The 25,205-nt window shown below is 38.9% G+C and overlaps 5 protein-coding genes across 22 annotated transcripts; 1 reads left to right on the forward strand and 4 right to left on the reverse strand.

Moving 5' to 3' along the window:
• Nucleotides 1–380: 380 nt before the first annotated feature.
• On the reverse strand, nucleotides 381–9,886 carry LOC112460051 (PHD finger protein 20). 8 transcript variants are annotated; one of them, XM_025024484.1, is made up of 18 exons: nucleotides 9,171–9,886; nucleotides 6,740–7,244; nucleotides 6,415–6,549; nucleotides 6,254–6,280; nucleotides 5,563–5,663; nucleotides 5,317–5,402; nucleotides 4,615–5,017; nucleotides 4,416–4,530; nucleotides 4,044–4,336; nucleotides 3,948–3,959; nucleotides 2,895–3,629; nucleotides 2,649–2,780; nucleotides 2,393–2,476; nucleotides 1,912–2,197; nucleotides 1,669–1,806; nucleotides 1,190–1,584; nucleotides 815–1,072; nucleotides 381–734 (listed from the first exon to the last, which is right to left on the reverse strand). In XM_025024484.1, exons 1-18 carry the CDS (start codon nucleotides 9,547–9,549, stop codon nucleotides 610–612), a joined length of 4,209 nt encoding a protein of 1,402 aa, XP_024880252.1. In that variant the 5' UTR covers nucleotides 9,550–9,886; the 3' UTR covers nucleotides 381–609. The 8 variants fall into 8 exon arrangements, with proteins under 8 accessions (XP_024880252.1, XP_024880250.1, XP_024880257.1 ...); XM_025024482.1 differs by having other exon boundaries at nucleotides 5,296–5,402; XM_025024489.1 differs by lacking the exon at nucleotides 9,171–9,886 and adding an exon at nucleotides 8,635–8,765 and having other exon boundaries at nucleotides 5,296–5,402.
• Nucleotides 9,887–10,747: 861 nt separating this feature from the next.
• LOC112460036 (E3 ubiquitin-protein ligase MARCH8-like) lies at nucleotides 10,748–14,739 on the reverse strand. 9 transcript variants are annotated; one of them, XM_025024459.1, is made up of 6 exons: nucleotides 14,709–14,739; nucleotides 13,017–13,306; nucleotides 12,244–12,335; nucleotides 11,823–12,003; nucleotides 11,445–11,710; nucleotides 10,748–11,370 (listed from the first exon to the last, which is right to left on the reverse strand). In XM_025024459.1, exons 2-6 carry the CDS (start codon nucleotides 13,131–13,133, stop codon nucleotides 11,109–11,111), a joined length of 918 nt encoding a protein of 305 aa, XP_024880227.1. In that variant the 5' UTR covers nucleotides 13,134–13,306; nucleotides 14,709–14,739; the 3' UTR covers nucleotides 10,748–11,108. The 9 variants fall into 9 exon arrangements, with proteins under 9 accessions (XP_024880227.1, XP_024880229.1, XP_024880224.1 ...); XM_025024461.1 differs by lacking the exon at nucleotides 14,709–14,739 and adding an exon at nucleotides 14,097–14,658 and having other exon boundaries at nucleotides 13,017–13,164; XM_025024456.1 differs by lacking the exon at nucleotides 14,709–14,739 and adding an exon at nucleotides 14,097–14,658.
• Nucleotides 14,740–16,515: 1,776 nt separating this feature from the next.
• Nucleotides 16,516–18,414, reverse strand: LOC112460039 (E3 ubiquitin-protein ligase AIRP1-like). The gene is made up of 3 exons (XM_025024466.1): nucleotides 18,193–18,414; nucleotides 17,397–17,653; nucleotides 16,516–17,314 (listed from the first exon to the last, which is right to left on the reverse strand). The coding sequence occupies exons 2-3, from the start codon at nucleotides 17,651–17,653 to the stop codon at nucleotides 17,008–17,010; spliced, it is 564 nt and encodes a 187-aa protein (XP_024880234.1). The 5' UTR covers nucleotides 18,193–18,414; the 3' UTR covers nucleotides 16,516–17,007.
• Nucleotides 18,415–18,736: 322 nt separating this feature from the next.
• On the forward strand, nucleotides 18,737–19,913 carry LOC112460037 (PRKR-interacting protein 1 homolog). 2 transcript variants are annotated; one of them, XM_025024464.1, is made up of 3 exons: nucleotides 18,737–18,989; nucleotides 19,078–19,257; nucleotides 19,354–19,913. In XM_025024464.1, the coding sequence occupies exons 1-3, from the start codon at nucleotides 18,747–18,749 to the stop codon at nucleotides 19,750–19,752; spliced, it is 822 nt and encodes a 273-aa protein (XP_024880232.1). In that variant the 5' UTR covers nucleotides 18,737–18,746; the 3' UTR covers nucleotides 19,753–19,913. The 2 variants fall into 2 exon arrangements, with proteins under 2 accessions (XP_024880232.1, XP_024880233.1); XM_025024465.1 differs by having other exon boundaries at nucleotides 18,741–18,983.
• Nucleotides 19,914–20,017: 104 nt separating this feature from the next.
• LOC112460035 (HEAT repeat-containing protein 6) lies at nucleotides 20,018–24,812 on the reverse strand. 2 transcript variants are annotated; one of them, XM_025024452.1, is made up of 12 exons: nucleotides 24,250–24,812; nucleotides 23,895–24,143; nucleotides 23,571–23,801; nucleotides 22,675–23,500; nucleotides 22,305–22,591; nucleotides 21,878–22,219; nucleotides 21,459–21,706; nucleotides 21,162–21,381; nucleotides 20,816–20,893; nucleotides 20,543–20,749; nucleotides 20,318–20,434; nucleotides 20,018–20,228 (listed from the first exon to the last, which is right to left on the reverse strand). In XM_025024452.1, exons 1-12 carry the CDS (start codon nucleotides 24,424–24,426, stop codon nucleotides 20,052–20,054), a joined length of 3,159 nt encoding a protein of 1,052 aa, XP_024880220.1. In that variant the 5' UTR covers nucleotides 24,427–24,812; the 3' UTR covers nucleotides 20,018–20,051. The 2 variants fall into 2 exon arrangements, with proteins under 2 accessions (XP_024880220.1, XP_024880221.1); XM_025024453.1 differs by lacking the exons at nucleotides 20,018–20,228; nucleotides 20,318–20,434 and having other exon boundaries at nucleotides 20,622–20,762.
• Between the last annotated feature and the right edge of the window lie 393 nt (nucleotides 24,813–25,205).

Consider the following 25,205-nt stretch of genomic DNA (forward strand, 5'->3'; position numbering starts at 1 on the left):
TTAGCTCTTGCCACGGTTCATTTTTTCTCTTTTTCTCTCCAACGAAAAGAAAAAGAGGAGAGATGAACCGTGCAAGAAGTTCAACTAAAAAGAACAGTAAATTTTAAATGTAATAGAGTACAATCATCTATTTATACCTTCCTTTGATCAATCTGTTATAATGTAATGATATAATGTGTATTTTATAATCTATTTTATAATCTCCTACTTTGATAACAGGAATTCTATTACCACCTATTAAAAAAACATTTCTTTGGTGCAAGAGTCGTGTGACAATTGCGAAATTTCATTATTATTCTGTATTTCCAAAAGTCCCATAGAAGCACCAGGCATAAAACACACACACACACACACACGACGAACGAACAAACAACTTCGAAAATATTTTATCTTTTTACTTTTTTTAAATATTGTTACAATTCTCTAAAATACATTCTAAATGCGAAATCAAAAAGATTTAACAGCCATCTTAAATAATTGAATTTTATTCCTAGTACGGTAGAATAGATGACAAATTGAGAAACGTTACTTATGTCTATACTATCTATATCGTCTATCTGCACGTGTAAGTATATTGTAAAATACTCTCAAGTTTGAGAACCTACGTTTTCAACACAATGCTGCTAGTTTCCGGACCGTATTCAAGTCACGAAGGAGCATTTGTACAGTCTGCTTAGTACGGGGTTGAACAAGCGGATCCGATACGAGTTCATCCGGATCCATCGCTTCTAGAGCTGCACATTAAAACGCATGGAATGAGCATTTGTTGAATGCGTTTTAATACACGTTTTTTCAATGTCTTTATATTACATACCAAAAATTTGCGCTTCTATGGATGTTAATCTCGAATCGATGTGACATTGAAAATGCTCAATATGCTCCAACAATCGCATTCGGCATTCAGCTGGGTCAATCGGTGCCTCGGGTTCTGGTATAAAAGGCTGCGGAAGCGCGGAGACTTCATTTTTTACGTTGGTTATGCTTGATTCTTGTTGAACGTTGTTAACAGGCGATCCAGAATTGAGATTCTCAGATACGGGATCATCAATAATAGTTTTCTCAGCTAATAAATCTGCATAAAAATATCACATAATATGTAAAGCTTTGTGCAGTTATTTATTTATTTATTTGTGTTAAAAGTTCAGTCCTGTGAAAAAAATGAAAGACTGAATAAATACATTTTTTTTACCTGCACTCTCCGTTTTAATGTCTGATGTAGCACTGTTTTCCTCTTTTATGTCCGAGTTACCACCCGTTAACGCGTCTAAAAGTATATGACTGTCCTTTGAATTCGAGCCTTCCTTCTTGCTGATAATCCTGGATTCATCAGAATGCGTGCTATCTTCTTCCAAAATTTTCATCAATTCCGAGTCGGAAGCGATTGATTTTTCATCTTGATCGTCTTTTATAGACAGCTTGATATCTGCCTTCGTCTCGACACGTCGCGGAATCTCCGAATTTGTATCGGTAAAACTCGCCGCTTTAGTTATTTCCATCACTGGTACCGGTTCCATGTCTATCTTTGGTACATCCATTTTCTCCCAATTCTTGGCCCAAAGATATAGTTTCGGGTGATCTTTCTTTCTATATAAATTCAAGCAAATTAGTCGTTATAGTGCAGACATAAAAACTTTTCCAAGAAGGCAGACGTATAACTTTATAACTTACTCTGCCACGTTGATTTTTACGCGCATACTGTGAAGAAGTTGTTGAATTTGTAAAAGTGCAGCAACCAAGTCATAAGAACGCTTCAACATTGCAGTCCTTTGATTTATCTTATGCTGATTTCGAGTTCGGTTAGACAAGCTGCAAATTAAAAAATCAATAAATAACATATAAACAGATTACTATATATAAATAATTATAATCACACGCAATCTAAATATAAATGTAAATACATTAATAAATAACCTTGACAATTTTCCTTCTTTAATCCAGTCCTGATCGTGGTAATATTTCTTAGACGGCCGTAGTCGATACGGATTTTGACATATATAACAGATGTATTTCTCAGGAACATCCTTTTCCTTTTCAATAAAATTACAATGTCCATGTTGCCAGCAGAGACAGAGATCGCACTGTATCATTAAACCGTCCTCTTCCATAAAACCACATGTGCAATTTATTATTTCTTCTCTCCGAAGTTGTTCTACTTTTACCAGTTCGCCGTTAATCATCATCATCACTCCTTCGCTTCCTGTGATAAGTCATCACATTTATATAAAACACTCATATAAATAATTTATAGTAAAGAGACGCGTGTGGTGAGAAGTATCAAATACGTGTCGTGTTTCTTGCGAGCACATAAAGTAATACAACGAAAATAAGATTGGCAATATGTGAAATCATAAAACAAAATCGATAAAAGATAAAAAAAAAATAAAAAATGTACCTTCTGCATCATTATTAATATCTGTTTTGATTGCATCCCCTTTTAAGGGATCAGCTTTTTCAATGCGTGAATCATTTAGTTGACCTAAGAAACAACAGAAATAATAGTAAATATTATACAACGCATTTTACTTTAAAGGATCCCATGTATATATAGCTGCATTAAATTAAAAAAAAAAAAAAGCTATCTAAAACAAAATAATTTTGGCTTTCGTAACGTATCGTTTTGTAAAGTACGGCAAAACGCTCGCACTTACTATTCTGACTATTTTCGTCGCTCTTTGAGTCAGATTTTCTACGGCTATATCTATACATAAGTGCCGTAGGTCCTTCGACGTCCATAGCACTATCGTCTTGATCACCAAAATTGTCGGTAAGATCTAACATACCTAGCCAAAGGAATATTGAATGCTGTGTATATCATTATTTTTTTTCGTAAATTAATGAAATGTAGAACTTGTCTTAGAACACAAGTCTTTTAAGAAAACATGAGAGCTTCTTACCATGCCGTTTTTTTGCTTTAGCCGGCAAATCCACGCTATGTTCGGTAAGTTGCTTTTTCTTCTGGTTTTTTACACGCTCACCGTGCGCCATTTCATCCAAAGATTTCGTCCTGTCGGCTCTTTGCGCCTCCGATATCGCAACTGGTCTTACAGGCAATAGCGTTTTAATGCCACCCTGCGCTTTTTCCTCTTTCACTCTCATGTCAAATAATGTACCAGGGGACAATGCGCAGACGTTTTCTCTTTTCCTTTCAATATCGTCGTCTATCTCCATACTGTGATTAGATATTTGTGACATTGTTTCAAGTTTCGTATCTTCCTTCTGCAAATCATTACACTTTTCTGACTGATCCAATTCCACTTCTTCCGGCATCATCGGACCAGGTATTGACGGAGATGTCGGTTGCATAGTATTAACCGCTGATTGTAGTAAAGTAGACGATGATTTCTCAGGAAGAGATTTCTTCTTCGCGGATTTATTTATTTTCTCTGAGAACGTTATTGATTTTTTGGGAATTATATCCTCTACAGATTCCCCAATCGTTCTTGCGTAAGCCAGATCTTCAACTTTGGGAGTAGAGCCCAGAAACTTGGAATATTCAGGATGGTAATGCTTGATATGCATCTGCAGTAAATTTTCCTTTCGAAAATTCTTGTTGCATCCTTCCTTGGGACATTTATAAGCGCTGTCTTCCATTTCCACACGAAGTCCACCACGAAGTCCAATAAAGACGGCTGTTTGAGAAAATATTAAATAAATCGCATTATAAAGTGTTCTAATAGAAATTCATCCATATAATAGAAATAAATCTACTAAATTTTGCCAAAAATTGTTTTGTTTTAGATATCCTTTTTTCTAATTTCTAATAGATTTATTTCTATTGTTATATAACATTTAAAAAATCATCACATATAATCTACTCTATTTAAAAAATAAACAAAATAATAAAAGATTAACTTTTAGAAAAGTATAAGTCGAGACTATGTAAATCTACATTCCTTCGTTAAGAGTCTATTTAATTTCGTAAAAAATACGTATCTACGAGTACTTACAATAGATCATCTCTGGTGAATTAGTGGAATGTAAAAAACATCGCAAAGATTAAAATGTGATGCAGATTAAAACGTAGTATATCACAGAAATCTTACCACCATCTGTAGTAGATGTAGTAGGCGTCGAGGGGATAATTGGAGTATCGATACTGTTCGTCATTGTAGGAAGTAATGTAGTCTCAGGTGTGGACGTTTTCGTTTTAGGCAATAAAGTTTTGATCTTCTTTGGTGCCTCCGGTGTAACTTCTTGCTTCACACGATGAGCGTGGTTTCGCTTCCTGCGATGTATACAGAAGTCAAATTTTTCAGGGTCGAAATCGTACTGCCCCTGATTCTCCATAAATACTCTGATGTCATTTCTTGATCTGAACTTCTTCCCGGTCTGCTTACTTTTAAGAAAAATGTGATCATACATAAATTGTATTATTTAACATAATTATTGCTAGTAAAATATATCTTTCATCTTACTGTATGAACAAGACGTCCCATTTTCCAGCAGATGAGCCAGCTTTCCTTTGCGTAAAGTGTTTTTCCCAACCGGCAGGCAATCTCTTATCTGGTACTATTATAGATCGGCGTGGTCCTGGAATAAATTTTCATGTTACGTTAAAATATTATTGACACGTTTACGAGATGCAAAAATATTTTTTAATAAAATTGCACTAACCATCATTACCATCTACAATATAAGATTCTGTTCCTCGTGGCTCTCCATCGACCCATTCGGGACCGACGTTTTCCTCAGGATCCATTTCGATCTTGGGTACTTCCTTCTTGCTTTTCTTCGAATACGATTTGATTTTCAAGGAACTGGTTTCGAAACCTTTCAACAAATCTGTCCCTGGATCGTAACAGGGACCATATAGGGTACCATCCATCTCGATCTTGCTCTCCGCAGAGCCTTCACCACTTTCCTTGACGATAATTTCCTCCTTCTTTGGTGCTTTCTCAGTATCGTGTTTTGTGCGTTTCCTTGAGTGAATGTTAAACAACTCCATAACTGTGTGCCTCCGTTTCTTATCCCTTCTTTCTTGTTTGCTGCCGATATATCCATCCACTTCATTTAATTGCTGTTTATGTAAAATAAAAAATCAATTTACAAACGACGTAAACATAATATAAATCTTATGGAACGTACGTCCGAGAATCTCAATTAAAAAATTTCATCTGCAGTACAGCTTGTTCCAAGTTTTTGCCACGGAATCACTTTTTACATTCTCATGGCTAGGCTGAGGTGATAATTGAGAAATAACACAAGGTGATACTAAATCCAATGTGATTATCCACCACTTGGCTCTACCAACTCAGATGAGATTTCTTTAGGTAACTTAAGAAACAACAACATAACCTCAATCTGGGAGTCCTGTACCTTGGTCGGATTTGCGGCGATCTTGGTCATTTTCGACGACTTGACGATCTTCGCGTATCCATCGTCGAACAGCACGTTGTACCTGTCTGCGAAGAAGATTTTTACTTAGAACTACCTCCGCGCGCCATCGGGCCAGAAAAAAACGTTACATCTACAGGCTTGTCTCCGACGAGCCAAACGTCAAATCTACGGGAACGCAGTCTAGCCTCTTCCGCTTGCGGCTAGGGGTTAGGTTAGGTCGCTTACCATTCGTCAGGACCGCGCTCACTTTGGCTGGATATTTTTTGCCGTCCGCCCACGTAGCGAGTATCCGCTCTCCCACGGAGAACTCCCTCATCTTCGCCTCCCTGCAGGTGCGAAATCCTGGCATTACACACGCGAATGGAGAGCTCGCGAGAGCGTGGGGTTCAACGAAACGGGGGAAAACTGCGAGTGAGGGTTGGGGTGGGGGAGAGGAAGGAAAAAATACGAGTCTCGTGCCGTTGGGGTTTCTCATCTTCCCCCTCCCCTCTCCTCGAAAATAACATCAGATCTTAGATCGTCAAAGTACAATTGTTTTGGAGACCCATCTGGAGCCGAAAGACGGATCCAGCGATGTTTTGGTGCAAAAGAAAAATTGTTGCAAATTATATTTTTATTTTTATTGTATTATATATTTTTGCTTGCGCAGCATAAAGGAATCAGAGTCGATGTATATAGTGAAAAGTGTGAACATTTGTGTGTTTCGTTGCTCGAGAATATTTGGAGAACGGGCCCGATATTCGCCATCACGCCATGCCCTTGCAAAGATGATCAGTATGGGGGTTTTAAATTATAGTTCTCATACTTAACTCTCTTTGTTAATTGCAGCACATAAACAAGTATGTAAAATAATGAAATTACTACTGTTACTATCAGGTACTAGAACTACCTAATCGTTAACACAATTTTCACTTACGGAGATGGCGGGGTCCAAGCTTGTTCGCTTTAAGGAAAGACAAAATACAATGGCTTAAGATTTAAGTTCCTTAGGTCTTTGAGAAAAATGTAGAAGTGAATTAAATAAATTTTGTTGATGCGCGTTACAATTCCGACGATTGAATCAGAATACAAACTTACTTTTGTGGGGATTGCAATACGCGAAGCCTGGAGCTATCCATCGGTATCCATTCGTCAAATCTCGAACTCCATTTGTCGAAGTGTATCAAAACTTCCCTTTCGTCCCAATCTGTTTCTACCACTTTTGCAGAATACCTACAGAATATCGCATAAATATTAATCAATGTATATTTATTTTGTCCGAGCTTTTAATAACGTAATTTTTAAACGCGCAATTCACATCTCGTCTACGTAAGGCATTTTTTGTATCGCACGATAACTTCTCACAGTTTTCAGAGGAAAACTGAGATATCTTTTTATTGAAATTTTACTCGACGATACTTGCCACTTCTCGTTAAAGTCTTTAGCTTCCAATTTGGCACCGGGGAAAAATTTCAAACCACCACGATTCAAAACCTTTGGTTTCAATTCTTCCGATTTGTCGAATTCCTTGTCGCCGGGTAATTTTAATTCTTCCTTTAGGTCTTTGGCACCAGTCTTCATTGCCGTTTCCGGTTCGACGATACCAAGTTGCATCGCTACTGTATTCACTTTATTGTCGACCGAATTCTCGGTCGATTTGTCCTTCGCGGATACCTTGCTCTCTTCTCTCGGATTTGTCGCTTTATATTCATTATCCGTTACTTCCGTGCTGTCAGGGAGATTTAAGGAGTCTGCCGACGACTCGGGTCTAGAATAACAAGTCTCGCCGCAACTGTCGGATTTAGGTGTTCTCGCCTCGGACAACAACGGTGAGGCAGAATGTTCCAAATTTAGTATTTCCGAATTGATCAGGTCCAAGTCTTCTTGAGCGTAGGATGTAGAAGACTTCACGGACATAATTACAGGATCTGTGTGAAAGGGCAGAAAAACAATAACTAACGATAATTGTTCACCAATCTTGATAAGAATATATAATTATGTACATATAAAATTCAGGTACAATTTTTATCCATGCTTACATATCGCAGGAAAAATGAACTGAAATAAAATTAAGTTCGATAAATTTATTTTACGAAATCGTATTCTTCTGAAGAAAAAGAAACGTTTTTATTTTTATAAAATTGACTGAATCCAGGTATAAAGATAAACTGATGGGAACGCATATAGGATATCCCAAAATATCGAACGTTTTATCTTTGTAATATAGATAGACTCTTTATCTCATAACTTAAAAAATTGACCGAAAAGTATATGTATTTGTTTCGCCAATAATTAATAAACGAGAAAGACTATTTTTATATTCGACAACGTTTGGCTAATGTGACAATTGTCACGAAATAAACCAAACGTTGTCGAATATAAAAATAGTCTTTGTCGTTTAAAAAAATTGAATTAAATTTGTCTTTCCTTTCTCCTGAAAATTGTGGATTTTTTAGTTGTGACAGTACTCGTAAGGATGTGATATGAATACAATCGGATTTACGATATGTTACAGTGAAGGCGTAAACATTCGGTAATTATATAACTACTGGTACAAATATATACTTATTTAAGATTTTAAAGAAATATAAATGCTAGTCTACAACCTTGCTTTAAAGGGTATTTAAGCTCCGAGCCATAAGAAATTGACCAATCACAGTGGAATGTGAGGAGAATACTCGACTGTGATTGGTCAATTTCTTACGGCTTAGAGCTTAAATGCCCTTTAAAAGCAAGGTTGTAGACCAGCACTAAAGAATGAAAATGTCAACATATTCATTGATACTATATGCACTTACCAGCAAATGTATACGCTTCATTAAAACACTTTAGTAAAAGCATACCGATTGATACAAATTGTTTGCAAATTGCATACATCATTAACAAATAGTTCATTAATTAAGCCGAATACAATTCGATACTTTTTTATTTAACTGAAATAAATAGAGGAGCAAAAGTACATGGACTATAACATGATCTTTAATTTTTCAAGTGTACAAAAGATGACCAAGTTCTTAGTAAAAGCTTATATTAGCTATTCTTAGCAAAGTATGGTTTATTCAGTTTATTGCATCATTTATTGCAACACACACTAGAATTGCCACTCTGAATTGTACATGTTATTTGCGTATACTCTTGCTTTTAAAATAAGTCCATACATTTGTCAGTAAAAGTATATAAACTGTTTTGATTTCTGGTACTTTTAAATGACAAAGTTAACATACGTATAAGCCTCCTAGGGAGCGTATTACTGACACGATTATTGATGTCATGCCTTCACTGTAAAAATAATAGCTCGTCGCGCTTGCGAGTAGGTACCGGCTTGGCGAGTTATCGCCGGCGAACGTTCGAACGTCGCTGATCACTCGATCCTATTCTCTGCGGTGCGTTCGTCAACGCCGGCGGGCGACGGTGTGGCGTGACACACCGTCGTGAAACACCGGCGTGCCGTCGCGAGGAAAAAAGCGGGCTCGTATAACTACCGGCATAACGCCGGCGCGACGTGACACGTTCTCTCGGAGAGCTCTCGAAGCTGGCGCTCCTATACTCCTCGAACACGCGCGACGAGGAGAGGATCAGGCGGTAAGACGGGTGGAGGGGAGGAGCACCGCGGGAGGAGGACACGCGGTAGAGATGAGCAAGGCAGGAGGGGGAGAGGAGAGGAGCGTGTGCGCGCGCGCGCGCACGCGAGAGGGACAGAGACGGAGACGGAGATGCGCGAGACGCAACTACGTTGCGTTTTCACGCCCGACGTGCACTTCGCTCTCGCGACACCAGGCGGACGGACGTGTCGTCCACTCGTTCCCCGTCTCCCCCCCCCGTCCGGCCGCTGGCCGCACACATAACACACGTACCGGGATGCTCGTCATAGTCCGCGAACACCGTGGGCACGCTGCCCCTCTTGAGCAGGAGCTTGTGACCGCCCCGCGCGGTCTCGTAGTCGGCTCGTTTGAAATGCCTATGGCAGACGACCTGGCCTGGCGTCGGCTTGAAACTCTCCTCGAAGCCGCCGCTGGCCAACCACCTGTCCCTCAGCGCGGCGTCCTTGGGGAACTTGTGCAGCGGCAGTCCTTTGGCGCGCGCCTCCCGCACGTCCGCCTTGCAGCTACGCACGCAGCATTTGCGCGCCATTCCCATCGCCCCCGCCGCCGTCGCCGCCGCCACCGCCGCCGCGGTTACGGCGGACGATACCCTCCCCTCGGCACGCGAGCGCGGTATACGCCGCCGCTTCATCTACACCCCGCCGGCCGCTACATAGCGGTAGCGTTGGCACTCCGCGGCACGTTCCGCCGCGCGGAGACCGGGGAACGTTGCGCGTTTCCGCGTGCGGACGCTCGTGGAACACGGCACACACGCACAGCACACACGCACTCACCACGTTCCGCGTGGATCACGACCTTACCGCCTCGCGCGGGATGCGCGAGTCTCTCTCTCTCTTTCTTTCTTTCTCTCTTTCCCTTGTCTCTCTCGCCGCGCGCTCCGCTCGGTGTTGCGCCAGTGAACACTTTGACTTTGTGGAACACCCGCGAGGACCGACCAATCGTTTCGGCTACACGCGCGACACTGATCAACCGATCGATACGGCAGCATCGTACTCATCGTAGCAGCCGGAATCTCCGATGTCGCCGTAGTCGCCGCGACGAAATCCAGGGGCGCTCGCGTCGCGTCACCGGCAGAACGCGCCCGCGCGAGTCGAATCGCGGCGTAAAGGCTCTCTGCGCACAATATTGAGCACATGTTAGGAATAACAGTAAATATTGAATATTAGGATGTATAAACATAAGGAATATTCTTGTATTTATATCTTATATTTTATTCTTTTCTATTGTGTGTGTAAAGGCCTCCGCACAATGAAAAATATAAGGAACAAGGAACAGATATTAGCGATTAGGACTAAAAGAATCAAGAATAAAGTTGGATGCACGATGAAAAATATAAGCAACGGAAACAGGGAATAACACAGACAATAGATTTTTAATCTATCGGAAGCCGCGTATTAATGCTACACCAGCTTTATTCCTGATATCTTATTTCTAATCGCTAATATCTAATCCTTGTTTCTTATATTTTTCATTGTGCGGGAGCCTTTACGTTTAATTATTATTTTTAATTCCGATTCCTAATGTTTAATATTTATTCTTATTCCTAACATGTGCTCTATTGTGTGCAGCGCTTAACTCTTTGCAGTAGAAAATAATAAAAGGCGAAGAACTAAGAACTGGACGTGTAAAGCGAAAAGCAAATACTTAACGGCATGTTAAATACCCTCATATAAAAATAATAATAAAATACGGAGAGCATCTTTTTCCGCAGTTACATTATAGATGATAATCTCGTTGATAATCTCCGAGGGATCGCATGTCCATCTGTTCCTCGGCAAGTGAAGAGGAAAACGTCTGATGCGAATTATTACTACATAAAGCTGAAAGGGCTCGTTTAAATATGGTAAAGTTTATTTAATAACATCACAGATACAATAATTATGTACATAAGAAAGCGTCAGCATTTTTTCGAGGCTGCACACTTCCGTCTCTATCTCACTTGTCAACACTGTAAGCACTGAAGTACTAAGTTTCGGAAAAAAAGGTGCTGCACGAGGGCGGATATTTGACGACTTCGGCAAGGATAATTCCGCTTCCGAGTTACGAAATCGTATAGTCTAAAAATCATCCGGTTCCGTCCGGGACGCGCTCCTCATCCTCGAAACCGAGAAATTTGGCTAGTCGCCTTCCGGACGGGCGATTTTTTTTTTTTTTTTTTTTTTTTTAACGACCATTTCCGTCTCCGAAGTATTATAGATTGTCCTCGGACGAAGACAATTTGTCGAATACGTAAAGTTTCAGTTGAGCATCGTGCCTCTGCGGTGGCGGGGCAGAGTCGGGCTTCGCCACTTGCGAGGCACATGGAGGATCTATGGTACGGGGTAACAAGGTACGGTTGAGCTCGGCCATCGAGGCAGTTGGGTCCTTCAGGGGTAGGGTAACTTCTCTTAAAGAGTCCGTGGGTGAGGGAGGAAGCACCACTTTCTCGGGAGCATTTTGAATAAATATCACCCTGGAACAGAGACAGACATGATCGAGACCCGAGTACTTGTACGCAAACGTACGAGAACCCCAAGTATAGCTTACCTATTAAATGCTCGCCACTTTCTGCATAATGTAATATACGCTTTGCATTGAATATACATAAAAACTAATCCGCCAGTAGAACCGATCACGACGACTATCAATTTGGTCCAGAAGGACCAGTCGACGAATCCGCGACGGGCCTCCTCCACGGATCGTTCAACGAGTACGTATAACGACCATGCCACGCAGAGCGCGGCGACGGCGTGAAAAGCGACTGCGCACCATAATTTTCGGACTTCCAGCGCGGACATCTCGAGCTTCTCCCACTGCAAAGACGTTACATCTCATTTATATTTGGCTGGTAATTGTAGTACGACAGAATCGTGGCATTTTTCATTCATGGGAGAAATTTTCCTATGGTGGAACACGTTCGCCTACCTCGCAGAATGGTTTTGTCTTGGCATGCATGATAAATGTGAACTTGCACAATTCGCAGGCGCGCGTGTCTGAAGCTTTTATCCATTGTTGAAGGCAAGCCTGATGCACGTAGCGCAGACTGCCGCTGCAATAGCAAGGCGCTAACAATGGGGCGCCTTCTTCACCCTCGCAATGGCAGATCCTATTTACAAAACGCATAAGATTTCCTCGTAATGAAATAAAGATTGTAGACGTAACTATAAACAACTATAATAACTAAGTGACACAAGTTGACACAAGTGTCGTTTTATCTTTGTTACTCATTGCCAAAAAAGAAAGATAGAACGACGTTTGCGTCGCTTGCTGGAAAGCTCCCTACAAATGGTACAGATGTACAATATACGATTACGATACATACATAACGTTAATATGGTCCATTTACCTGCAAATATCATGGTTGGTCGAAGATAACGTGCTTACGGACGAGTGGCAATCATCTGGTATAATAGTAACTACTGTACCATAAGTAAAATTCTGAAATAAATATACTTCTGAGTCATGGCAGGAAGAGGTCATTATCAAAGTATCCTCTTATCTTTCTATACAATTTATGTCTACACACAAGTACTTTCCAGATGATACGTTATCGTGATAAATTAATAAATTATCAAGGTGACATAAAATTATAATATCCAAGAAAAAAATAATTCATTTTAAAACACTGCGTTTCATATATTTGCTCTCATAATATTGCTTCTATAATTTAATTAATTTAATTCTTTATTTTTGAAACACAACATACAGGATGTCCTGTACTAACTCTTTCAAACTGCAGATTCTTTAGTTCATATTTCGTATTTCGCATTTCCTTAACGAAAATATCAGGATAAATTACTTGTTGTAATTTTCTTATTAAAATTATACATCTCTGTATTCGAATCTCAAGTTAACTTTATCAAAGCCCTCTTAAAATTAACTGAAGAATATGATTTTGTTTCATTGTCTTTTCCAAAAGAAACATTTATTTCCAGTCATATAAAGTAATTCAGAACTGTGATTAAAATTAATATTTCTATAAGGGAAAACTCAACACAAAGACTCTGCAGTTTGCAGAAAGTGAGTACATAGCGGTAAAAGACGTTCTATATTCTCATTCTGATGACGACTTAAAGGAATCAAAGTATTGTGTGTTAACTCCAAACTAGAAAAGATCACCTGGGGTATCCATTCTGACAGAGCTTCTCCACCAGCGGGACTCGTATTATTGGAAGGACCAATTGACAATGGTGGTTGCCAATCAGGCGGATTAACATTAATCTGATGAACCGGCATTACTCTCCAACCCTCGCCAAATATATAATCACTGACAATAAAATTTGATTAAATGTATCTTGGATACATGGTTATATTAAGTTTTTTTTTGGTAGAGTCCTCACGCCAATATTATTATGTTCACTCGTATCTTTCAAGCATTATTCAGCCTTTAACATTAAAATGTGTACAGCCTGGAATCAGACATACAAGTGTTACGTTTATAAACAGATCTATAATTAGCATGTATGAAGTCATTTTGCATATGCTATACAAAAGTATTATATATATGTATACATATATATATATATAATATGCATACGTATATATATGTTGCTGAAACATCCAAGTGCAACCTCTTTGCATAATTATGTAATAACTATAATCTGCTTGCAGGAGCAACTTTTGCACACACACACACACACACACACACATATATATACACACATGTTTACGTATTCATTTTGCCAGTATGTCTGCCAACATATTCGAGCTATTAACGTCCATCCAACGACTGAATAATTAACTTCGGATTAAAACAATCTATTTGGCAAACTCCGGACGGTATTTCGAAAAACTAAAGGACAAATCCACAAACACAAACGTGTCAACAATACATTCAATGACATTTTCGCGTAAGGTTAAATACGGCAGACAATAGATTTTTTTCCTCTCTCTCTCTCTCTTTCTCTTTCTCTCGAGGGAAACCGATGGAAATCGGGCGTTATTGGAAAAACAAGTCGCTTCGCGAACGAGATCGAAGGAGAGCGACGAGGTATAAATTGGCATGCGTGTCGTGCTGCGTCGCAAATCGCGTAGAAGTCCTCTCTCGTGTTTCGCGCGAGCCGAGCGAAGGTGAAAACGCTTCGTTTAATATCTCGAGACTCGCGCGAGACGCGAGACGATGATTTTTCCGCGTCACACCGCGGAAAGAAGAGGCGAAGGAAAACAAAGCCGCACACCGACATACGTACGCATACATACACACGCTCCTGCTCGCCGTGTCGGGCCTCGGGCCGCGCCGTGTTATGTTGTCCTCGGTCTCTCGCGTCTTCCGCCAGCCAAGTGACGAAGAGAGGGATCCGCGCCGCCGGGCCGGCGAAAATTATTCGCGGACGAATTTAATATTACTCGCGAAACGGGGGGGATAAGGTAGGGGGGAGAAGAGGCGGCGAAAAACGGGCACGGGAGCAGAGATTTTGACACTTCGCCCTGAGTCAATGACACGGACACGGGAGAGGACTCGTTGTTCGTTGTCTCTCGCCTCGATTCCGCGTGTGCGCCCGCGCGCGCGCGCGCGCGCGCGTGTGTCCGTCCGACCGGAGACGGAGAGTCGGAGCAGACGAAGCGGAGCGGAGCGGAGTCTGCCACTGTCTCTTAATCGCGGTTGCTCTCGGCGTGCACGTAACACCGTCGCGGGCGCGTAGACGCGCTGACACTCGCCGCGGTAGCTCACGACTCTCGCGAGACGACGACCAAATCGTGCGCCGTCGCCGTCCTCATCGCAGCGCGCGCGCGCGCGCGCCAGACCCTTCCCTCCCGCGCCAAAGACGGGCTGCGCTCACTGCGCTGCGCTTTACCCCCAGTTTTAAATACTTTTATTCCACTACTCCGATCCGTGGTCCGTCTTGAGCCGTCTGCTACGCCGACATGACGTGCGTGACGTAGGCGGTAGGCGCGGCCTTGGACGCGGCCCGGCCAATGACGGGCCGCGTGAGCGCTGCCGGGTAGCGTCTCGCCAATAATAGCGCGGGATTTCGAATCCGCGCTCGCCGAACACCGCTGGGCGTCCTTTTATCGCCCGATAAGCACGCGGGGTTTCCAAGTTTCCGATGTTCCGATTACTCGCCCGCCCGATCGCGATAAAGTCTCGCTGTAGATACCGTTTATCTCGAGTTAAGGGATCTGTTTGGGAAATTTTCGCACGTTTGCTGTTTATAGCGCGTGGGCGGGGGCAATCGGTAGCCGCGATCGAGGCGGGACTCGGAAGGGAATTGATCGAAAACAGATATATATTATATATGTATCTGTATCTTACGATAGATTTTGTCAAATACTTTGTTTATTATTTACAATTAGTAGAACGTATGAAGGTCGGAAACATCTTATCCTCTTCTTGTTGTGCCATTTTTACTTAAAAATTATTCGATGCTGGACTGTAGAAAATATCTTGACTATTTTTATCGTTAATTGAGAAGCGGCAAAACACATTTATTTAGAATGAAGATTGCATTGATTAAGATTAAAAGAAACATTATCAAGTGATGATCGATCTAGTCTAACTGTGTTAAAACTACGGCAAATGTTGCATTTGGAGGTCGATTATTACACTTCGGTGCATTTTCCGTTTGACAAAATCATATAGTAGCATGGATACTTAACAGTAATAACATATAAATAACTAAGAAACTGAAATAACTTTTACCTGTACAAACTTTATACAAGTAGGTAACTTTCTACAATTGTAGCTGTTCGGACGTTAATAGGCGTTGTTTTGTTAACAAAAACTAAGAATTTTTCAATACACATTCCCACTGTAAACGGATGCATATATGTGATATATGTAATGGGTGAATCGTATGAAAGAAATTAAAATTGATCGAGACGAATCTTGTAATTTTACTTACCTGAAATTCCTATAGCAGTTCCGAAGAAAAATAATGCTGCACTTCTCATCATTGTCTATATATTTTTATTCTTCTTCGTTGAAAATGTCAAAGAAATTTCTACACCTCTTTATAATAGACTTTACTTGCGAACAGGATTACCTTGCTGTGTGTCTACGTAGATAATGACAAATAATCGTTTTCCTATGAGAGCTAACAGATACCTCAAAGTCACATGCTACAACTAACGTAAACAGTCAAGTAAATACATTGACATACAATATGAACACTTCTGTGTAAATTATACATATATATATATATATATATATATATGTGTGTGTGTGTATAGGTATACGCAGTGTGTGTTACGCATACACTCACACATACATATATCAAACTCATAAATAATTAAAAAACATGATATCAAGTTAATTGTTTTAATATGATTTGGCTTTAATATAGATATGGCTTGAAACAGATAAATTTATATCATGTGTTATTTTCAAAATATATTATAGTGTATCAGTGTCAATTTCAATATTTGATGAAACTGCAATTGAAAAGATAATTTTTATTTCTTTGTCTCTGTGTATGTAGATATGAAGACATAAATGTTTAATGAATGTCAATAGAAAAGTTTATTACAAATTTATTATACATGTACGTCTCGAATGTTTCAGCTGCCATATCTTTTTGCTAATTGTAAGTCCATGAAAAATCATTTCAATAAAAAAAACCCGATCAGATTGTATAGTAACAAATTAATTTTTTACTTATGTAATTGTTTTATAATTGTTATTTTGAAAATCAAAATTTGTTGAAATTGATCAATCTCGAATAACAAATTTTTTTAATTAGAGGCCTTTAAATACTACAAATTTAGTATCTTATATCCAGAAGCAAAATAAGTTTAACAATAAGATATTAATTAATAGAACATATATGTTGGATCTGTTTTTTAAAAATTAGAAAAATATTACAACACACCTTTCTACGACAAAGAAATAATTGAACTTCTAATACTTATAAACTTATGTACAAATGGAATCACAAAATGGAATTACAAAACGAAATACTAGAAAAATAAGAGAAGAGATATAGAAACTGTCAATAATAATGAAAGATATAAACGAGGTTTTATGCTATAGCTATTTTACAGATCGGGTATTTTTTTTTAACGAACAAAGAAATAACTAAAGCAGATTTATAATAATTTTGAACTTGTATATAAATAAAACAAAATAAAATACTATAAAAAGATATGGACTTGTGACATTTGTTAACAGCAGTTAAATATATAAACGAGTACAAGATTTTAACGTTATAGCTGTTTTACAAGTCGGACATTTTTTAGATATACGTATGAATGACTCCAGACATTCTATGCAAAACAGATGTCCGCAACGAGTAGTAATGGGCTTTAAATTGGAAGTTAGCGACTCGAGACATATCGGACACGTTAGAGGTATTGGTTGCCTATCATCCGATTCGACTATGCAATATGGTTTATCGTCCTCTTTATTCGTGTCATCGACGGTCAAAACTTCGTTCGAGCTTGTGGCACGAGACATTCTTCTCTTCTTTCTAGGATTTTTCCTAAAAAGATATTCTTAGCTGTAGAATAAATTGTCTATCTATTATCCATTATAAGATATAAACACACAAGGTATATACGAACGTTTGACCATCCGGTATGTTCCCTACAACTATAGGGGATAAGGGTCTCCTACAGCGACAAGCTGAGCTGTTGGTTACACTAGAAGCTACGTCTCCGGCATTTCTTTGACGTGATCTTGATGTCCTGGCTGATCCCGATGGCGATTCTTTAGTTAAATCGATAACGTCTATTAGGGTAGGCGAAATGTCCACGACTGAATCATTCATGATTGAATCATCGGTAACGTCCTCATATACGTTGACACGTACGCGTATCATCTAAAATATTAATAATATACATAAAGATACAATTAAGATATCATCATAAATTTGTTTCCTTTAGTGGTCATTATAAAAAAAACATGTAAATTTAATTAGATTTTTTATTATTATTACAATAAAGACAGATTGGCAGAAGCTATTTTATGTAAAATTAGGGTTATTTTACAATACGTCGCGGACGATGGCAACTGATTAGTTGAAAAGTGTTATTTCCGGTTGCGCTTTCCAGTTGCAGTTGTCAAAAGAAAGTTGGCGAACTTTTAACTTTTTGGCAATCGGCAACCGAAAATAGCACAATTCTCAAGCAGCAACTGCCATCCTTCGCGACTGGCGAGCGCCGTATTATTAGCGTTAGCGACGTATATTGTAGAAACTTTCACATGATAACGAAAACGTGTGCAGGTACGGGGTTAAGTTGTAGATATAATGATGCAATTACATTACGCGTTCCTACAATTCTCACAATTCTCGCGACGATTTAACGAAAAATGCATTAGCTCGTTATATTAGCAGGTATCGCCATGTGAGGTATATACCTGGTTTGCAAGAATTGTTTCGGACTATTTCAGAGTTTCCGATCGTCTCCTTGTGCTCTTCTTCTTCTTTGAGCTCCTCGTTGAAATGGGAAATGGGAATCGATCCTACAGGGTTCGATACGACCAACGTCTCTTCGTGCTCATTGGAAACAATATTTTTCAAATACTCACGGATCAGCTGTTCTCGCAATCGAGTAGGAGCAGAGCAGTATCGAATGATTTGACCTTTGACTATTGGCTGCCAACAGTGCTAACCGTGTGTGCTGCTAGTAGCAGTAGAATGATTGGCCGCGTTCAGCAGACCAAGCTGCTGAGTAGCAGTCGAACGTGATTGGCTCTTACTTTTAGAACCAACAATCAACGCAGAGTGTTGATAAGACGAACTCAACAATTGTGTATGCTGAACGCGCTCATTGGTTCTTACCTTTGACTTTAACCAATGAGAGCGGTCTAGTGAATTCTGTAATTGTGCTAATTCGCAGTGCCGTCACATCCATTTTATCACCATTTTATCGTGGACGTAGGAACGGTAGGAGCCACATCCATTTTTCTAGATGGTTGGGTTGCCTCGGTTTTTATACCCGTGGCTTATTAGTGAACTGAACCAACAAATCTGTGTGGAGAGAAACACGAACCACGAACGTTTTATATCGCCGATCTTGCTCAACTTTCCACGTGAACGAGGTGAAGAGATGTCGGACGAAAAGGAGAAGGACGAAGAAAAGCCTGTGGTGCCAAAGACGGCCGTGGATCTGCAAAGATTAAAACTAATGAAGCTAATGAAGAACGCGGTAAATGTCTGCGTCAAGGCTTCCGGATCTATCTATTAATCTAATGTGTTGTCGGATCAGAATTTGTATGTTAATTCGCGCTTTATTTATACAGGATAAGCCGGTTATGCTACCGGAACGTCCGAAGGCCAAGAATACACCCTCCGTACCGGAATTCGTTCGTAACGTGATGGGTAGCAGTGCTGGAGCAGGCAGTGGAGAGTTTCATGTGTACAGGCATCTACGACGTAAAGAATACGCCCGACAAAAATTCATTCAGGAGAAAGCACACAAGGTGATTACTGTGTAGTATAATGTATAAAGGGTTGCGCCTAGCAATCGTTAATCTTTTTTTCGTTTTAAAAATATTTTTCTCTTGTCAAAATTGTAGGAACATTTGGATGACGAATATCATCAGAAGCTAGAAGAGTACAAGAGATTGTCAGAGGAGGCAACGGCAAAGAAACGTGCTAAGAGATTGAAAAAGAAGCAGCTACGTAAGCTGAAGAAACGTATGAAAGCTAAGAAGGAGGACAACGCCGTCGTGGACGAGAAGCATAGTGAGAGCGACAGTTCGGATGAGGATGAAACTAAGGCTGTGGAAAGCAGTGAAGTGACTGAAGAAAATGACAGTTGTCCCAAAAACATATCTACAACTTCTACAAGTGAAAGTGAGGTAAAGGCAACGGAGATGGAATCGTCGTTACCTGTGGAAGAGAGTCAAGATGATACATTAAAGGCACCATCTGAGGTATCAAGTGAAAATATTCAATGTGAAAGCGGCACTTGACATGTCTCTTGTTGAAATGAAGATTATGTAATATGTATAGTCAATGTATTATTTATCAGTTTACTCATCCGTGATTAGAATTATATATTGTGCTATATTATGTACAATTATATATATGTATAGTGAAAAGTCTCACACATGTGTTTTTATCTATGAACAATGTTGAAATAATTTAAACTTTAATTTACATATTAAGATCTTTTTTTTCTATTAGCAAAATTGTAAATTGCAGTAAACAGCTGGCAGAAATGTGCACATTGGAAAATTATGTTGCTTCATTTTATTTTACTTGTACAAATCTACATTGTAGAGGTAATGGCATCTAGATTGTCGTAACGATTAGTTCTTTCGAATATATTTGCTAAAGATTGAGCGATCTGTCGTTCTTCAACAGAACAACATGTGTTCCGCGCATGTTGTTCCAATTGGGCTTTTGCCTTAATTATATCTCCCAGCTTTTCAGGTAAAACAGTCTCCTACAAAAAAATTTTAATAGAAATTACAAAATTCTAATCTACGTTATATTTAATTTAGTAATTTATATTTTATGTGACACACGCTATACCTGAAACTGCTTTATAAAATTGGAAATTTCTTCTACATGATCACCAATTTCAATCCAAAGACTTTGCAGTTCGGATTTCTCTGTACAGGCAGCGACACGTCCAAGAGTAAGGCACAACTAAAAAGTATATTCAACTTGTTAAATAATAATAATTAAAAAGTTGATACATTCTATGTTAATATCAACAATTCTAAGTATATATTGTGTAAGGAAGCATTCTCTTACTTGTTGAATCAGTGCGTCTCGATGCGGATATTCAACGTAGCTCGGGACATGTTGAGCATTTTCAAATGCTAATACAATACTTTTCCACAATGTTACAGTATACTTGCCGTAACAGTTACACGAAGACAGTGCCCACGCGGCATTGGTGCGCACTTTAAAATTAGGACTATTACATATCAAAGTGCAAAGTTCTGGGAACACTTGATCCTGAGAAAAATATCTAGTTTTACATATTTACATAAAACTCACTGACCACATTTTTCAAGTACATACTTTCCAAGAAGGTGGCAATATCGCATCTGGATCGTGGCTCAAAACCAATCCTAAAGCTCGGCAAGCGTTCCACCGTACCTAACGTTAAATAAAAGATCTGTTTTTATTGTGGGTAAATAAAGCAAGAAATATTTACTTATTGCAGTAAGACATTTTGTCATATAGAGTCATATAATGGACATTAATGTACAAGCAATCGAGATGATAAGTTTGGATTAGATATAAATCTAATAGGAATATCTATTTATTTATTATATGAGTTAATATTATAGGAATATAATTATAAGAATTAATATATAATATATCTCTAAACTACTTCTAAAATTATCAGGACTTTTCCTCTTACTTTCATATCGTTTCCTAAAACAGCACATTTAATAAGTGCATCCAGCCCTAATGTTGTATCGGAAAGTATGCGCTTTTGTGGACACAGATATAAAATAGTTCCAATTGCTCTTACAGCGTTACACTTCACTTTATCATTGTCTTTTGCAGCCTTGACGCTTACATGATACAATTTGGGTAATAAATCTTCTAAAGGAAGTGGTTCTACCTCTTCGTGCTGTCTGAAAAAGATATAGATAGAAAAAATATGCTACCTAAAGAAGATGGTGAAGGAAGGAAGGAAGTCTGAAAGACAAACTTTTGCCTGGAAAGACAGTCGCACAAATTCGCCAATGCCCAAGCGCTTTTCACACGGACACCGAGATTTTTGTCCTCAAAAGCTGAGCAAACTGTATCAGCCAGATCCATGAGGAAGCCAGTGTCGTATTCCAATGCCGATAAAGTTACTAACATTCCTAACGCACGTAAGCCGGCTGCCCTTACAGCACTTTCTTCATCACGAACTGCTCCAAACAGTATTGTAATTATTAATATAACTTTTTGCCTCTGCAAATATAAATGAAAGTAAACATAAGCAAAATATTAGAGATTAAAAGTATTCAACTCGTGTAAATGTCGTATTTTTTAACAAGTACGCTTGAAATGTAATTGCTTTGAGATAAAGTAAAGTAAAAATCTGAATGTGATTATATCCCTTTTTATTGCAATCATTCTTACCGATAATTGTGTGAATACATTTCCACTGATGCTACCTAGACAATCGCAAGCAGCTTCTCGCAAAATGGTCTGCGATGTTTGGGCGAGTGATATCATAGGTTCAAATATAATATTCCAAAATAATATGCCACTGCTATGATAAGTCTCGGTATTTGCGAGGTAATCGGACATAATCTCTAAAACCCGACATGCGTGCAGTACCACTTGGCTTTCCGATTCCCCCACGATCGAAATTAAAGTCGTGGTCACTTTCTCCAAATGAGGATACACAAGGCTTCCTGCATTAAATGCCAGCCTCCCCATGAGTTTTAAAGACTGAAGTCGTACAGGTGTATTAACCGACTAAAATAGAGTAAACGTTAATTTTCCAGATTTGACCATCGGCTTTAATTACAAAAAGCTTTTAAATGTAAATCACACACGATACCTTACTGGATATATTTTCTAAGCAAATGCGAATCAGCAAACAAACGCTCTCATCTTTTGACATCAATGTGATCTCATTACAGCTATTTGTTGAATTTTCGATATCTTCGACATCTATTTCCTCCTCTTCCGTTCCATCGCTTGTGAAACCAGTGTCAAACTGTGAGGTTCCCGATCCTATTCCACCCACAGTTTGCTTAGCCAATATGCTTAATATTTCCTGAGTGATGGGTTCATTGGAGGCAAATGCTTCAAAAATGGATAGTGCCGCAACTCGTACAGTCGGATCTAAGAAAACAACTTAATTGTAATAACAATAAATTAAAAATTATGTAGAATAATAAATGCGATATATATATATATATATATACCTTTGTGAAATATATGCGGCTTACAATTCCTAATTAATTTGGTAGCCAAACCCGGTTTCAGTCGTTCGTATGATGTGCCTTGTACAAGAGCTGCCGTGCATTTTAATGCGTGCGTCAGTACAGCTACATTTTTTTCAGCTAGCAAAATTAATGACAATGTAAAATGCAATTCTTTGACCATTAAGCACACCGTCCCAAAGAATGTGATGAAAGAAGTATGATTGGTATCTTCGGCGTGTATCAAAAATGGTTTAGCACCTATCAGCAGTTCAGTTAATGTACACAATACGTTCTGTCGTACTTTCGACACAGGTTCAACTAATATACTTCTTGTCAATACTCGTGCGTCGTTTCGTGAACCGGTAGCTACGATTTGCGGCCAGTACCCGAAAATCTCTCTACTCTGTGTGATCTCTACGAGAGTATGCAATAAACGTACAGCTCCCAATCTTACTTTCGAATCAAAATGGACAGAATTATTCATTTCTGTATCTGAAGTATCTGAATCACTGGAATATTTGGAAATTCCCGTATGTTCTGGAAGAATATTATTTCCCGTATCAGATGCAGTTTTCTTGGAAGGTGTCTTCTTGGGCTTCGCTTTGTGATTTTTAAGATTCTTGCACTTGGGAACTACGTGAACACGTTCCGGGAGATTCATCGCAGCTGGACGAAGTAATTGCGGTTTCATGACTGAGTAACCTTTGATGCCGTAAAATAGAAATGCTTGCACCACTCCTAATATCTCTCCAACAAAATCGGGAGAACTAGGGATCATTTTTTCCAAAACCATGCAATGCAAAATGTGCAAGCATGAATTTACGATCTGTAAATACAAATAAAATGTATATATAATCAAGTTTATTTTTAAATTGCGTAGAAACTGAATTACATACCTTACTATAGTACAATTTATCGTCATTGTGGTATGGTAAAAGTGATAGAATATTAAAAATTATATCTTTTATCAAACATGTAAATTCGTCTGATAAGCAATAATTACTATTGTTTAGCACAATTTCTTCTAAACATCCAAGCGCATAAAAATTGATTTCAGACCATGGATTACATAGCGGATTTAAATGTTTCATTAGCAAACCTTTATCCCTGAGTAACAGACGTAGATGCTGAAACATAAAGCAGTTACCTAGTTTTAACGATATACCAATTTAATTTAAATAATAATCTGTTTGTCATTGGAGAAAAAACTGTGTACTAACATGATTGATATCATCAAAATGTCCAAAGTGCAAAAAGCTTTTTATAACGATCAACACATTGACCTGTGCCAGCGGTTCAGAGAATTCTAACGCTTCTAAGAGCCATCGTTTGCAAGCTGCAAATGTCCGGCCGTGGAGTTTGATGTTGCTTTGAGTTAGATTGTACAGAAATTTACAAACGTTTCGGACTAAAGATATTTCTGTAGGTAGAACAACTGCGCAAAGTTGATTCACCAACAATAGCACCGCCTGAAAACAGATTAAAATGTAATCTCAATAGATTGACAATAAAATAGCTCGAGATACAATCAATATAAAATGTCTCGTGTCACAGAAATACCAAATACGTCCTTACGTCATTATTTACAATATCGAGACATCTGTAATCCAGCTCGTTGAGATCGTTCAAATATACATTGATCTGTTTCTTATCACTGAGCTTCGTGCTAGTTAACGAAAGCAATCTCTCGATTAACGAAAAAAATTGTGTTGTGGTATCACTAATTGCACAATTTACGTGTAACGAGGCCATGATCACATTTACATAGTTTTGTTATCTAGGACGGCATAAATAACTTTAATAATTTATAATTCGTGTATGTACATTACTACGCGACATTGAACGATTCTAATAAATTGTAAATATGATGTTACTCCATTCGGTATGGTATGTATGTACAGTATAGTACATACAGTATTGCAACTCGACGAAGCAGGCCAAAAAAGGAGATTATCCTATCGACAATACACTTTTTCGGTAGGTACATTTTTCATGGTTCATATCTTGGCTAGAATACAAAGCTCTGCTTTATCGACCGTAACAAACCCGTCTTATCTACCTTATCGACAGTTTTTCAAAATAAAGCGGGGAGCACACACTTTTGCATAACGCATAATACGTAAGCATAAGAAAACTGATACACATGGTGCATAAGGAAATAGACCAATGCAGTTTTCTTATCTACTTTTATCCCAATATAGCGTCTCGAGTTGCGGCGAGCTGTCAGCTCGTCACAAGATGTATTTCATATAAGAGATATACCATTGGTACGAACGCGAAAACAAGTTCCCCTGAATTGCACAACAATAAAAACATCAATGAACCCTCCAAATCAAGATTTGGAAGCGTAATATAAAAGTATGATGTCGATGTGTATCGTGCGTATGTATGCGTGCAATGTTAGGTGCTATCCTTGCCTATATCCTTGTTTATACAAGGACAGATATAGGTCGATAACATAGTGTTAAGGCCATTGCACGTAACAAAGTTTTAGTCATAATTGTAAGGTTGTAAGAAAATAGACCAATCAC

The sequence above is a fragment of the Temnothorax curvispinosus genome, unplaced genomic scaffold, assembly GCF_003070985.1.
Source record: "Temnothorax curvispinosus isolate PA1 unplaced genomic scaffold, ASM307098v1 QBEX01010307.1, whole genome shotgun sequence".
NCBI classification, from domain to species: Eukaryota; Metazoa; Arthropoda; class Insecta; order Hymenoptera; family Formicidae; genus Temnothorax; species Temnothorax curvispinosus.

Coding starts and splice junctions, on each gene's coding strand:
- LOC112460051 (XM_025024482.1), bottom strand. CDS start 9,549: ATGAAGCGGCGGCGTATACCGCGCTCGCGTGCCGAGGGGAGGGTATCG. Junction 1,807..1,911: donor AAAGAAGGAAAATTGTCAAG/GTTATTTATTAA, acceptor TTTAATTTGCAG/CTTGTCTAACCGAACTCGAA. Junction 735..814: donor CATAGAAGCGCAAATTTTTG/GTATGTAATATA, acceptor TTTAATGTGCAG/CTCTAGAAGCGATGGATCCG.
- LOC112460036 (XM_025024454.1), bottom strand. Junction 12,004..12,243: donor ACCAACCATGATATTTGCAG/GTAAATGGACCA, acceptor TTTTGTAAATAG/GATCTGCCATTGCGAGGGTG. Junction 11,371..11,444: donor AAGTGGCGAGCATTTAATAG/GTAAGCTATACT, acceptor TCTCTGTTCCAG/GGTGATATTTATTCAAAATG.
- LOC112460039 (XM_025024466.1), bottom strand. CDS start 17,653: ATGATACGCGTACGTGTCAACGTATATGAGGACGTTACCGATGATTCA. Junction 17,315..17,396: donor AACATACCGGATGGTCAAAC/GTTCGTATATAC, acceptor ATATCTTTTTAG/GAAAAATCCTAGAAAGAAGA.
- LOC112460037 (XM_025024464.1), top strand. CDS start 18,747: ATGGTTGGGTTGCCTCGGTTTTTATACCCGTGGCTTATTAGTGAACTG. Junction 18,990..19,077: donor TAATGAAGAACGCGGTAAAT/GTCTGCGTCAAG, acceptor TTATTTATACAG/GATAAGCCGGTTATGCTACC. Junction 19,258..19,353: donor TTCAGGAGAAAGCACACAAG/GTGATTACTGTG, acceptor TCAAAATTGTAG/GAACATTTGGATGACGAATA.
- LOC112460035 (XM_025024452.1), bottom strand. CDS start 24,426: ATGGCCTCGTTACACGTAAATTGTGCAATTAGTGATACCACAACACAA. Junction 23,501..23,570: donor ATAAATTGTACTATAGTAAG/GTATGTAATTCA, acceptor TTGTATTTACAG/ATCGTAAATTCATGCTTGCA. Junction 22,592..22,674: donor GCCGCATATATTTCACAAAG/GTATATATATAT, acceptor TTGTTTTCTTAG/ATCCGACTGTACGAGTTGCG.